This window comes from Aquarana catesbeiana, linkage group LG04, assembly GCF_042186555.1.
Source record: "Aquarana catesbeiana isolate 2022-GZ linkage group LG04, ASM4218655v1, whole genome shotgun sequence".
In the NCBI taxonomy this organism is placed as follows: Eukaryota; Metazoa; Chordata; class Amphibia; order Anura; family Ranidae; genus Aquarana; species Aquarana catesbeiana.
This window is the reverse complement of record NC_133327.1, coordinates 419,712,134-419,725,219: the sequence shown is the minus strand read 5'-3', so window position 1 is coordinate 419,725,219 and position 13,086 is coordinate 419,712,134. Positions and strand designations below refer to the sequence as shown.

Genomic DNA, 13,086 nt, shown 5'->3' with positions numbered 1-13,086 from the left:
AAGGAAAGTGACTGATAGGTGTGCTTTTGATCTTGATGGGAAGGTTGGGGTAATAAGCACATGGGATGGAAGGAGAATATGAGCTTAATTTTAGAAAGACTGAGTTTTAGGAAGTAGATTGACATCCAAATGGCAGAAAGGGAAAGTATGAGTAACAATAATTTTGGGTATTGTTCACAGAGAATTTGGTCCCTGAATTCCACAATAATTTCAGCATATGGTGGAATGTATCTAAAATTACCTTAGTAAGTTACTCATATCCTTGTATTTACAGTTTAATGGGTTTTTGGCTCACCTGCATATAATTATCAAGAAACCTTCCCCTTTTGTCAACGCTAATTAACATGCAATTTTTTTATTCTAGGGGGATAATGTATTAATTAACACCTATAGCGGTGTTCTGAAAATCTCTGACTTTGGTACATCTAAGAGGCTGGCTGGGATCAACCCAAATACAGAGACATTCACTGGTAAGTTTACACAAAAAAATACACAAAAAAAATTCAAAAACTGGAATTTTTTAAGCAAGTGATTAAATAATTAATTTAATCATAGCCTCACCTCCTTTACTGAGCAAAGTGAAAATTCACTTAGCATAGTGAATGCGGTAAAGCTAAGCTGACTACCAATCGTGTGTGAGCAAAAATCCAGCTTTTTAAACTTTCCTTGCAAAGTGAATTTTCCTTTAGTTTCACCTCATTTACTAAGATAGTTAAAATTCACTTTTAGTAAATTAACTTTGTTAGGTCTACTGATTTGTTTTCATTATACATATGTGGTGCACACATAAGCGGCAGAGTTTATGTACTTAGATGGGCAAATGTAGCGTGCTTTTGACATCAGTTTGAGACCTGCATTTGAACTGCTTCAAGTTGCTTTTGCATTCCCACAGACTTGTTTGTGGAGAGCAGCAAAAGCCTGTCGACACTGACCCTAAGACCCCTTTCACACTGGGGCGGTTTTCAGGCGATTTAGCACTGGAAATAGCCTCTGCTAAGCACCTGTTAACTGCCTCCTATTCATTCCAGTGTGACTTTTCACACCCGGGCGGTGCGCTTGCGGGACATTAGGAAAAGTCCTGCAAGCAGCATCTTTGGGGCAGGTTGGGAGCGATGTATTTAGCGCTCCCAAAATGCCCTGCCTATTGGAATGAATGGGCAGCTCTTTCAAAGCGACTGAAAAGCGATTTGAAAGTGCCACAAAACTGGAGTTTTAAACCCCTTTTTTTGGGTTAAAAGCACCCTGCTAGCGGTCAAAAGCGGCGCAAAACCTTTCATAACATGTTACATGTCATGTTCGGGGTGTAACATGTAACATGGTATCAATGCACCAGCCCCTTCTCCCCCCACATCACTCATTCACAGCTCTCTGTGAATGGAAAACTGTGAATGCTGTGGTGCTTCCTGTCAGTGTGTATCGGCTTCCTCGTATGGGCTACAAAGAATCAGATACATTGACAGATCTGCAGGAGACCTGCATGGCACCAGTTGGTTTCATGCTTTAGAGGCTCTTGCAACAAAAAATAATAAATTCTATTTTTTTTTTACCTGCAAAAAATGTACATTTATTATTTTTTGTGAAAAGGTGAACTTATCCTTAAAAGGGGTTCTAAACCCTCGAGGTTTTTCACCTTAATGAATTCTATGCATTAAGGTGAAAAAACTCCTGTGATGCAGCTACCCCCCAGAGCCCCCCATTTGCTTACCTGAACCCAGTCTTTCCAGTGACGGGGACGAGCACACCAGCTCCAGTCGGTGTTTTGGGTCCCGATTGGATAGATTGATAGCAGCGCATCCATTGGCTCCCGCTGCTACCAATCAAATCCAGTGACACGGGAGCTGGGGCCAAGTTCTGCTGTCTGTGTCACTGGATGCAGGAGCAGGACAGAGGAGCGCGCCCGCACGAGTGCCCTGAGGTAGAGCGGCTCTCCAACCGGGCACTCAAGAAGAGGAGGAGCCAGGAGCACCGCTGAGGGACCTCAGAATAGGAGGATCGGGGCCACTCTGTGCAAAAGCAACTGTAAGTATGACATTTTTTTTTATACGAGACTTCAGACATCCTTTAAGAATAATGTGGCTCCAGGTTCAATGTTTATAGGGATTAGATGCCATGTTACAAAAGTTGAAAAACATTACTATGTGAAAAAAAGCTTACGTTATGACAAGTTTAGGAAACATACCCATTAATGTCACATATTGTAGTAGTTGTGTTGCTGTAATATACAATATTATACTTAGGTATAGCACACAAATGTACTGTCAAGAACCAGGTATCACAATGTCATAACTGTAACAGCTGGAAGATGATATCACTATTATGGCTGTTTTTGCAAACTGGAAATCCCATGTTTTTTTCTGTACATGGGAAAATCCAAAAATCCAAATTTCTTTACTGGGTTTCAGTGGAAGTACTGTATCTGTAAGCACAGAAACTCTGAGGTTGATTTACTGAAGGAGTTGAGAATCTTCAGTCAATTGCAGCTATGTTCACTTTGAATAGCCAGTCACGTGCGGATAAAATAAAAATGAATTTGCTTTTATATAATGGGATAATTGAGTTTCTTGAGTGACGAAAAAATGTGTTTGGTTCTGTTTTTTTTTTTTTTATGTGATTGTGAATTGATTTTGTTGTGTGTGTTAATTGATGGAATGTTGCTTGTTTCAGGCACACTTCAATATATGGCTCCAGAAATAATAGACAAAGGTCCAAGAGGATATGGGAAGCCAGCTGACATATGGTCCCTAGGCTGCACTGTAATAGAGATGGCCACAGGAAAGCCTCCATTTTATGAATTAGGAGAGCCACAGGCTGCCATGTTCAAAGTAAGGTTTTTTTTTGTAAATCTATTTTTAATCGTTGTGCATAGATATAAAACAACAAAAAGAATACAGACTTCAATGACCTAACCTGTGGGGGAAGGGGCGCTTGTAATATTACACATAGTAACTCTAATGCCGCGTACACACGGTCGGACTTTTCACCTGCAAAAGTCCGACGCCGCCGGACCAAGTCCGGCGGACAATCCGACCATGTGTGGTCTCCATCGGACTTCCGACGGACCGTTTCGGGCGGAAATCCGACAGACTTTAGATTTGAAGCCTGCTTCAAATCTTTACGTCGTACCTCCGCCGGACTCAGTTCCTGACGGAAAGCCCGTTCGTCTGTATGCTAGTCCGAAGGACCAGATACGACGGAGGAGCAGGTTACTGCATCTCGCGCTCGCTGCAATAGGAAAAACTAATTTTCCCATTGCGGCGAGCGCGGGGGGCATCTCAGGCCCTTAGGTCTGGTATGGAACTTTAAGGAGAACCCCCTACGCCGAAAAACCGGCGTGGGGGTCCCCCCAAAATCCATACCAGACCCCGATCTGAGCACGCAGCCCGGCCGGTCAGGAAAGGGGGTGGGGACGAACGAGCGCCCCCCCCTCCTGAACCGTACCAGGCCGCATGCCCTCAACATGGGGGGGTGCTTTGGGGGAGGGGGCGCCTTGCGGTGCCCCCCCACCACAAAGCACCTTGTCCCCATGTTGATGAGGACAAGGGCCTCTTCCCGACAACCCTGGCCGTTGGTTGTCGGGGTCTGCGGGCGGGGGGCTTATCGGAATCCGGGAGCCCCCTATAATAAGAGGGCCCCCACATCCCGGCCCCCCCACCCTATGTGAATGAGTATGGGGTACATGGTACCCCTACCCATTCACCTAGGTAAAAAGTGTCAATAATAAAACACAACACAGGTTTTTAAAATAATTTATTAAACAGCTCCGGGGGGGGGGTCTTCTTCCGTCTTCGGGGGTCCCTCTGGTTCATCTTCTCCCGGCGTCCGGTTGGTTCTTCTCCGCTCTCCGGCCTCTTCTCCCGGTGTCCCAGGTCTTCGGCCGGCCCCTCCGCTGTCTTCAGGTAGCTCTATTGCCAGCGGAGGTCCGGACTTCTTGGCTTCTTGGCTTCTTGTGTTCTCTTCTCTTCTCTTCCCCCAGATGTTGACACGACGCTCTCTCCGGCTGGACTGGTCTCTGAGGGCTGCGTTGTGACTTATATAGGCGGAGACCCCGCCCCCATATGATGTCACAGTCCCTGGGCATGCTGGGACTGTGACGTTTTAGGGGGCGTGGTCGACCACGCCCCCTAAAACGTCACAGTCCCAGCATGCCCAGGGACTGTGACATCATATGGGGGCGGGGTCTCCGCCTATATAAGTCACAACGCAGCCCTCAGAGACCAGTCCAGCCGGAGAGAGCGTCGTGTCAACATCTGGGGGAAGAGAAGAGAACACAAGAAGCCAAGAAGCCAAGAAGTCCGGACCTCCGCTGGCAATAGAGCTACCTGAAGACAGCGGAGGGGCCGGCCGAAGACCTGGGACACCGGGAGAAGAGGCCGGAGAGCGGAGAAGAACCAACCGGACGCCGGGAGAAGATGAACCAGAGGGACCCCCGAAGACGGAAGAAGACCCCCCCCGGAGCTGTTTAATAAATTATTTTAAAAACCTGTGTTGTGTTTTATTATTGACACTTTTTACCTAGGTGAATGGGTAGGGGTACCATGTACCCCATACTCATTCACATAGGGTGGGGGGGCCGGGATGTGGGGGCCCTCTTATTATAGGGGGCTCCCGGATTCCGATAAGCCCCCCCGCCCGCAGACCCCGACAACCAACGGCCAGGGTTGTCGGGAAGAGGCCCTTGTCCTCATCAACATGGGGACAAGGTGCTTTGTGGTGGGGGGGCACCGCAAGGCGCCCCCTCCCCCAAAGCACCCCCCCATGTTGAGGGCATGCGGCCTGGTACGGTTCAGGAGGGGGGGGGGGCGCTCGTTCGTCCCCACCCCCTTTCCTGACCGGCCGGGCTGCGTGCTCGGATCGGGGTCTGGTATGGATTTTGGGGGGACCCCCACGCCGGTTTTTCGGCGTAGGGGGTTCCCCTTAAAGTTCCATACCAGACCTAAGGGCCTGCGACGGGGCTCGCAAGGTTTCAATCTCGCCAAAAAAAGCGGCGAGATTGAATTCCTTTTCTAGTCCCGTCGTACCCAAGTCACGTTCAAAATGAACGGACTTGTCCGTGTGTGGGAAAGTCCGTTCATTCTGAAAGTCCGGCGGAAGTCCGTCGGGAAGACCGGATTCTGGAAAGTCCGGCCGTGTGTAGGCAAGTCCGGCCGTTCAGAAAGTCCGGCGGTAGTCCGCCGGAAGTCTGGCGGCAAGTACGTCGGACCTAGCTTTCTAGAAAGTCCGACCGTGTGTATGCGGCATAACAATGAACAAACCCCTAATATGATGGCTCAGGAACCAGCCCACAGCATCAAAAAAGAAAAAAAGCTACAGAGCATCTACCCTTATAAATACATACAAATGGGCAAAATAGTCATGAACGATACAAAACTTCCAGGGGTTAGTGAAATGTTCAAGGGCCCGAATCATCCACTGTGGAGGGTTCCTCTATCCACCTTGACCAGACATTATGAAACATATTCTTTCTGCCCCTGTGTTAGTAAAAAAGTAAGGCAAATTTAGTTGGTGATTATAGAGTATATGGACTAGGAAAGCAATGGGGGTTACTAAAACTGGAGAGTGCAAAATTTGGTGCAGCTCTGCAAAAAAGTTAGAAGATGATTGGCTACTATGCAAAGCTTCACCAGATTCATATATCAAAAAGGGGGGGGGGGGTTTGGGACTTTATATGAGGCACATTATATGTATGTTTTTGGTTACGTACTTCACCAGATTCATAACAAATGGCATATGATATAAACTATTGTTATGTAACAGTATAACTGTACATGTGGTAAACAAACATTTTAACACAAAAATAACTTATTTACTACCATTTTTTTTACATAGGTTGGCATGTTTAAAATCCATCCAGAAATACCTGAATCCATGTCAGCAGAAGCCAAGGCCTTTCTACTGCGCTGCTTTGAACCAGATCCTGTGAAACGTGCGACTGCTACTGACTTACTTATGGATGATTTTTTGAGGGTTTCCGTTAAAAAGCGAAGGTCCAATCTAAAATTGTCGGGTAAAAGCGGAACTTTCCTAATGCACACATTCTTGACTATTTTGTTTTTACATAGGATTTATACCAACCTGAGAAGATTTTGATGCAGCAGTGGCCTCTCTCAGTTGTTATAAGCTTAAATGTATTTCCTTTTTTGTGTTGGATAAAGTGGGGAGGAGCTGGAACCTCTGGCAAGCTTTTATTGCAGTGTGGTCACACGTGTGAGATTTTTCCTTAAAGGGGAACTTCACTCTCTCAGTCACTCATCGATTACTTTTAATCCTTATTCTGCTAGCATTAGTAAATAGATAACGTATATATCACATTTACTTGTTTTAAACTTTTTTTTTTTTTATTTCTTCGTTGACTTCCTGGTTTCCAGGCCTAGGCAAATTATGTCATACATCCCAACAGTCTTCAGGAGTGGAGGAGGGGTTTTCTCAGCTAAGCACACCCCCCTGCCTGCCAGCCTGTGCTAAGGACAGATGGATACCAGATAGCTATATGAATCATCTACCCCTACTCAAGATGGCCACAGCCAGTAATGCTAGGGGGTGTTTTTCAAATGATTTCTCAGCAAAAAAAAGACATGGATGGATAGGGGAGTTTGCTTTGAATATTTTGAGGTCTTAACTTTTCCTCACTTAATCATATAAAGTCCTTTTTTGCTGGCTGTGTTGCCATTGGAGAGATTTCCCATTGCTACCTGCCATCTGATACTGTTAAAGAGAAAGGATGAGACAGAAAAAAAACAGAGGTTCTAACCCTTCATCTTTCTATCCAATACGAAAAAAAAAATTGCTTTACTTGAGCTTTATTATCTAAAGTTAATGAAGAATCATTCTCTCTTTCCCAGTGGCTTCCTCCATCTGTCACGGTTTTTTATCATCTAATATTATTTAACTTGTTTACATATTAGGTTTGCACTGGCAGGTCTTTCATCAATAAAAACAAAAGATGAAAGTTTTGGCCTAGCCGAAACAAACCTTAAATCAAACTTTAGGTGCATTTTTTTCTTCCTCCTTTCGTACTTATACTCAACTAATACCTGCTTTAGGCTTAAACCGACCATACATGAATCGAAATAAGACTTCTTTAAAACCACCCTGTCGGATTTTTACAACTCGATCAGTGCTGTCGGCTGTAGCTGGCATTGCTGATCAATGTCTTTTGATGGCAGGGAAGTCTCCCCGCTGTCATAATAGAGTAGCTGAGCAGGGAGGATTCCCTCATCCACATCAAGTGTGTAGATAGGGGAAATTAGTCCTTTTTTTTCTGACTTGTGTATGAGCTGCGCTAGTCTGACCACATGTATGAGCTCTAGCCATGGCTTGAGAGTTTTATGAGTGCTATCACCATCCAGGAAATGCTATTAGGCTAGCTGGGAGGGCAAAGACAGCTGTCACCAACTCTGTTTTAAACAGTTGCTGGATAGTGACAACATGGAGCACCCCCAGTTGCAGCTAGACCTGTGCCTAGACCGTGTCTAGATCATGAATGTGAATAAAACATGTAGTACTCACCCCCAAAGGGGCTGCTGAGAATATACACAGGTCTCCCTTCCTAGTACAGAGGCTAGCAGTCAAAAGCACAGTTCCATGCACACTGACAATACATGCTCAGTCTAGGGGATGTCTTTTTAGGATTTATTGCTGAGTAACTTGAAACAGGAGAGGGGTTCAGGGGTTTTGGATACTTCAAAACAATCAATAAGAGGAGAAACTTCTAGCACAAATCCTTATAGCTGCATCACAAATGCAAGTCCCAAGCACAGGTCTTACTCACAATGTCCTAGGAGCTGTCTGCCACTCAGCTTCCACAGGTAGTTCCTCCGTGAGGGAGACAAAAGATCCTTCTCCAGACCAGGACAGTGCCCTCCAGCAAAAATCCATCAGTAATCTTCTCAGCACCTGCTGAGGCCCAAACTGCAATCCTTGACTCAGTATAGCTGCCTCCCAGGAGCAGCAACCCCAGGAAAACTGGAACCCTCCCTGAAGAGGAAAGAAAACTCTGGAAAGGCCTCTAAAATGTTTATCACATCCCAGGCCACCTTCTGGACATCTCCTTCCAGGGATTGGCTGGGGCATATCATTTGAGTCTCCCTGCCCTATATTCTAGAAGGTTCTCCCAGAAGCAGGTGGAAGAAATGAAATACCCATCTTGGAAATCCTGACCAGACAGAAATAATAGACCACTGCTCCACTGACTGCAGTGGAGCCAAGGTTGTAGACATGAAGCAGCCGCAAAGCAAAGCATTGGGTTTGTCAGGTGGTACTGCCTGTCAAACTTGCCTATTAAAGTCAAAAGTTAAACACTTGGCTCACAGATGTGGCACATTAGTACCATGAAATATCGTCATTTGGTTAAAAAAAAAAAAAAACAGGCATTCAGGAGGCAGCAATATCATCACCTGAATGCCTAAAAGCTGCTGCTCCACTGCCCTCTGAAAAGCGGTCAGTAGAACTGCTGGCTCTGTGAACAAGGCTTTAGGACAGAGGTGGGAAGGATGGCTTGCAAAAAATAAGGACCTAAAATTGGATTTTAGGTAAAAAGTGCTCCCTGGAAACAAGGGAACATTTAAGGATCAGTTGTTAAAGGCTAAGTTCACCTTTAGTAATCTGTTACATGTTAAACCTGTGTTTAGGGTGTAACATGCAACATGTTACATCATTACATAGTCAGGTTGAAAAAATATACTAGTCCTAGTTAAAAAAAAAAAAACGCAATTAGAAGATCATCATATACATAATCCTATACCCACGGTTGATCCAGAGGAAGGCAAAAAAACAAAACAAGCATAATCCAGTTCACCCCAGTGAGGAAAAAAAATCCTTCCTGATACCCCATGATGCAATTGGATATTCCCTGGGTCAACTACCCCTGTCATTCTTACATTTAAATATTAATATCCAGTTATATTTTGTACATTTAGAAACGCCCCCAGCTCTTTTATTTAAAACAATCTACTGAGCTGGCCAGAGACCGTTCTTGAGGGAGTCTATTCCACATTTTCACAGCTCTTGCTGTGAAAAAGTCTATCTACATGTGCAGTTTGAGCCAATTTTCCTCCAGATGTAAAGAGCACCCCCCCCCCCCCCACTTTGGCCTCGGTAATGACCTTAAAGTGAATAGCTCAATACAAATTTTACTATATAAACCACCTATGTATTTATACATGTGGACATATCCTCCCTTAATCTCCTCCTCCCAAGGGGGAATCATGTCAGTTCAGCTATTCTTTCCTCATAGCTGAGCTCCTCCATGCCTCTTATCAGTTTTGGCCTCCTCTCCAGTTCCCCAATATCGTTTTTGTGAACCAATGCCCAAAACTGAAATCCATGTTCTAGATGAGGTCTATTTTTTTGTGCAGGGGCAAAATTATGTCTGTCTCTCTCTCTCTCTCTCTCTCTCTCTCTCTCTCTCTCTCTCTCTCTCTCTCTGTAGTCCATACCGCTTTTGATACAAGAGAGTATTTTGCTGCTGAAACTGCAGTTTGGCACTGCATGCTATTATTAAATTTATGATCTACCAGAACACCCAGATCTTTCTCCACCATTGACTCCCCCAGCTGTTCTCCTCCTAATAAGTATGATGCATGCATATTCTTAGCTCCCAAGTGCATAACTTTTCATTTATCAGCATAAAACCTCATTTGCCACATAGTTGCTAAATTTAATTGTTCTTTGAGGTCTGCTTGTTGGAGATATCCTGTAAGGACGTTATTCCACTGCATAGCTTGGTGTCATCTGCAAAGACTTAAATGGTACTTTTAATCCCAGACCCTATATCATTTATGAATATATTAAAAAGTAAGGGTCCCAACACTGAACTTTGAGGTACACCACTAATAACCTTGGATTATTCAGAATATAAATCATTAATCACTATTCTCTGAATTTGTTTTTTGAGACAGTTTTCTATCCATTTATAAACTGAAATTTTTAAGCCTGTAGACTTTAATTTATACATTAGCCTCATGTGTGGAATGATGTCAAACGCTTGGGCAAAATCCAAGCATACTACATCCACATCCACTCCTTTGTCTGCTTTTTGCTTACCTCCTCATATAAAGAAATCAGATTTGTTTTACAACTTCAGCATCTTGTGAATCCATGCTGACTATTGCCTAAAATATTATTTTCTAGCAAAAACTCTTCTATGTGGTCTTTTATTAAACTCTCAACTATCTTACTGACTATAAACGTTAAATTAACCAGTCTGTAGTTACTTTGTAAAGACGTTAAGTAGTTTTTTTTTTTTTTGTTTTGTTTTTTGTTTTTTAAAGGGTGAACTTAGCCTTTAAAGCTGAACTCTGGGATACCTGCAAAATGTCACATTTGCAGTTGTTTAGTATGCATATGAAAAAGCTTATTGCTAAAAGAAAAAGAGCCCAGTTAAGTAAAAATATACCTTTGAAAAAGCTGTGATGTTATCTCTCCTGCATCTTTTAAATAACACTGGCTGGGCACCCAGAGAGGCAGGTATGTCACATCAACAAACAGCCTCACAATTGCAAACCACAGTTCCCATGATTCTGTGGAAATGTTATTTGTGAATAGGCAGATTACAGTTTGAGGTTGTGGAGGGTGGGACAGATCAGAGGTTTCCTGGCCTGTCCTCAAAAAGCACAATGAAAATGAGTGAGTAAGACCGGGATTCTGATGCCAGAGTCCTACCTACTACATCGAGTAGCCACATGATGACATCCTGCTTGCTGTAGCACAGAAGTACTGAGGGGAAGGTACAAGACCGACTGCCAGGGGCATAGTGGAAATGTTGGCCACCAGTCTTGTAAAAAGGAAATCAGGGTGCCACAGCATTGATTCAATTAAAGATTTAGAAGAGTACGTGTATGAAAAGAGCTAAAGAATTTAGTGTAAGGTAAGACAGGACCTTTTTATATTACAATATCTAAGAATAGTCCTGCCCGGAGTTTAGCTTTAATATTTTTCCAACATGCTGTGAATATCTACCTGCAGTAATGAACGCTGTGAATATGGCAAAGTCTTGAAACAGATGAAAAATGCTGCTTGAGACATTTTGCAAAATTTACAGTAGAAGGCTCAAAACCCTGTTAACAAGCTGACTTAATTTTTTTGCAAATTTGTTGAGTATGTAATATTTTTTTCCTTATTTATGCATCTTGTGCAGAATGTTTCACTGCTTATAAAACATGTTATATTCTCAAATACTGATTTCACGTTTTTTGTTTTTCTTACACAGCTCTTTCTCCTGGAACAAGTGGTAAGACATCTATCTATCTATCTATCTATCTATCTATCTATCTATCTATCTATCTATCTATCTATCTATCAGTAAATTCAAGTGCAGAAAAGCATCTGTTGATCGTGGCAGAAATGGACCTAGCTGCATATTTCTTGTTGTGCTGGTTTCTGACAACAGAAATTTTCTGGACTGGTTGATGTCAGCTCTGTTCTTTGAGCTATGGAACACCCACCTCTCCTCCACAACATAGGGGGAGGTGTTCTGTAGTTCCAGCGAGAACAAGAGACTGAGCAAGAGAAAATCGAACTCGGTGTGGAGGCCTTTAGGCCCAGTGTAGTAAATAGTAGTAACAAATGCCACACACAAGCAGGGTTGATCTACTAAAGGCAATAGACTGTTCACTTTGCAAGGGCATTTTGCCTAAGCTTAGTGAATAAGGTGAAACTCTACGGACTTCCATCATCTGATCATGTACAAAACAAAATGCTATTTAACTTGCACATGATTCTTTGTAAATTGAAATTTTCCCCCGTTTACTAAGTTCTGTGTAAAATTCCCTTGCAAGGTGCATTGCCTATTTGCCTCTAGTAAATCAATCCCAAGGCATCAAGCAACATGATTAGCTGCTACACTGATTGATTAATCAAAGAGGGAAGACAGTAATGCTTTATAAAGCGTGAACATTTTGCTCTTGCTGTGGTAAAACTAGCCGCCTCAGTGGATATACTAAAACTGGGAAGTGCAAAATTTGGTGCAGCTCTGCTTAGAAACCAATCAGCTTCCAGTTTTTTGCATCAAAGCATAATTGAACAAGCTGAAGTTAGAAGCTGATTGGTTTCTATACACAGCTGCATGGGATTTTGCACTCTCCAGTTTAAGTAAATCAACCCCAGTGTCTTTTAACACTGAGTGGGGAGTGCAGAAATGAGAGGGTGCTTCACTTACTATAATGAATCTCTGCGAGATTGTAAGAAACAGGTGGCCCCTGTGGGCACTTGTGATTTGTATGTTCTCATGATTGGTTCTGGTCAGAACATCTTCCTTACTGGATCAGATTTACTTCTTCTAAAGTGGTTGTAAAGGGTGAAGGTTTTTTACCTTCTTGCATTTTATGCATGAAGGTAAAAAACCTTCGATGTGCAGCTCTCCCCTCTGCCCCCTATAATACTTACCCAAGCTCGATCCTGATCCAGCAATGTAAAGAAGAGCAGCGGCTCTCCTGGGTCTCTCGCTCCTCATTGGCTGAACCATTGACTCCCACTGCTGTCAATCACAGCCAGTGAGAAGGGAGTGGGGGTCCGGACTGAGCCACGCTCTGTGTGTCCCATAAACACACAAAGGCAGCTTGCTATGGGGGCACTCAACAAGGAGGAGGGGCCAAAAGCACCAGCGGGGGACCCGAGAAGAGGAGGACCATTTCACAGAGCAGGTAAATGGGATGTGTTTATTATTTTAAGAAAAAAAATGAAACCTTTAGAAACACTTTGAGTGCTTTGTTGCACCTTCTATGACTTGAAATGAGTTAATTTACTAAAGAAGTAGAAACTGTTGACATAGCAAAGTGAATATTCACTGAAGTTAGTACATAAGATGAACCAGGAGCGAGAGACCCATAAGATGAACCAGTGTTCACTTTAAATACCCAATCATGTGCAAGGGGATTAAACAGGACGAAAAACTGTTTTTTTCCTGAACATGAATGGATGATTGAGGTTAATTCAGCTTCCCATTATTTGCTAAAAGAGAACAGTCTGTACTTGTTGGGTAAATCAAACCCATTTACTCTTAATTCTACTGCCACATCAGTTTTAATAATGTTAATATGTATTTTTTAAATATCAGCACTGCCATTGTAGAAATTATACTTTTTATCCAGC

General features: G+C 43.4%; 1 protein-coding gene across 1 annotated transcript in view; it reads left to right on the top strand.

Moving 5' to 3' along the window:
• MAP3K5 (mitogen-activated protein kinase kinase kinase 5) overlaps positions 1–13,086 on the top strand; it is a 269,034-nt gene that overhangs the window by 223,389 nt on the left and 32,559 nt on the right. Inside the window, exons 18-21 of the mRNA XM_073627344.1 lie at positions 365–470; positions 2,665–2,822; positions 5,827–6,004; positions 11,207–11,227. Coding sequence (XP_073483445.1) covers positions 365–470; positions 2,665–2,822; positions 5,827–6,004; positions 11,207–11,227 — 463 coding nt within the window. The remainder of the gene's footprint in view (positions 1–364; positions 471–2,664; positions 2,823–5,826; positions 6,005–11,206; positions 11,228–13,086) is intronic.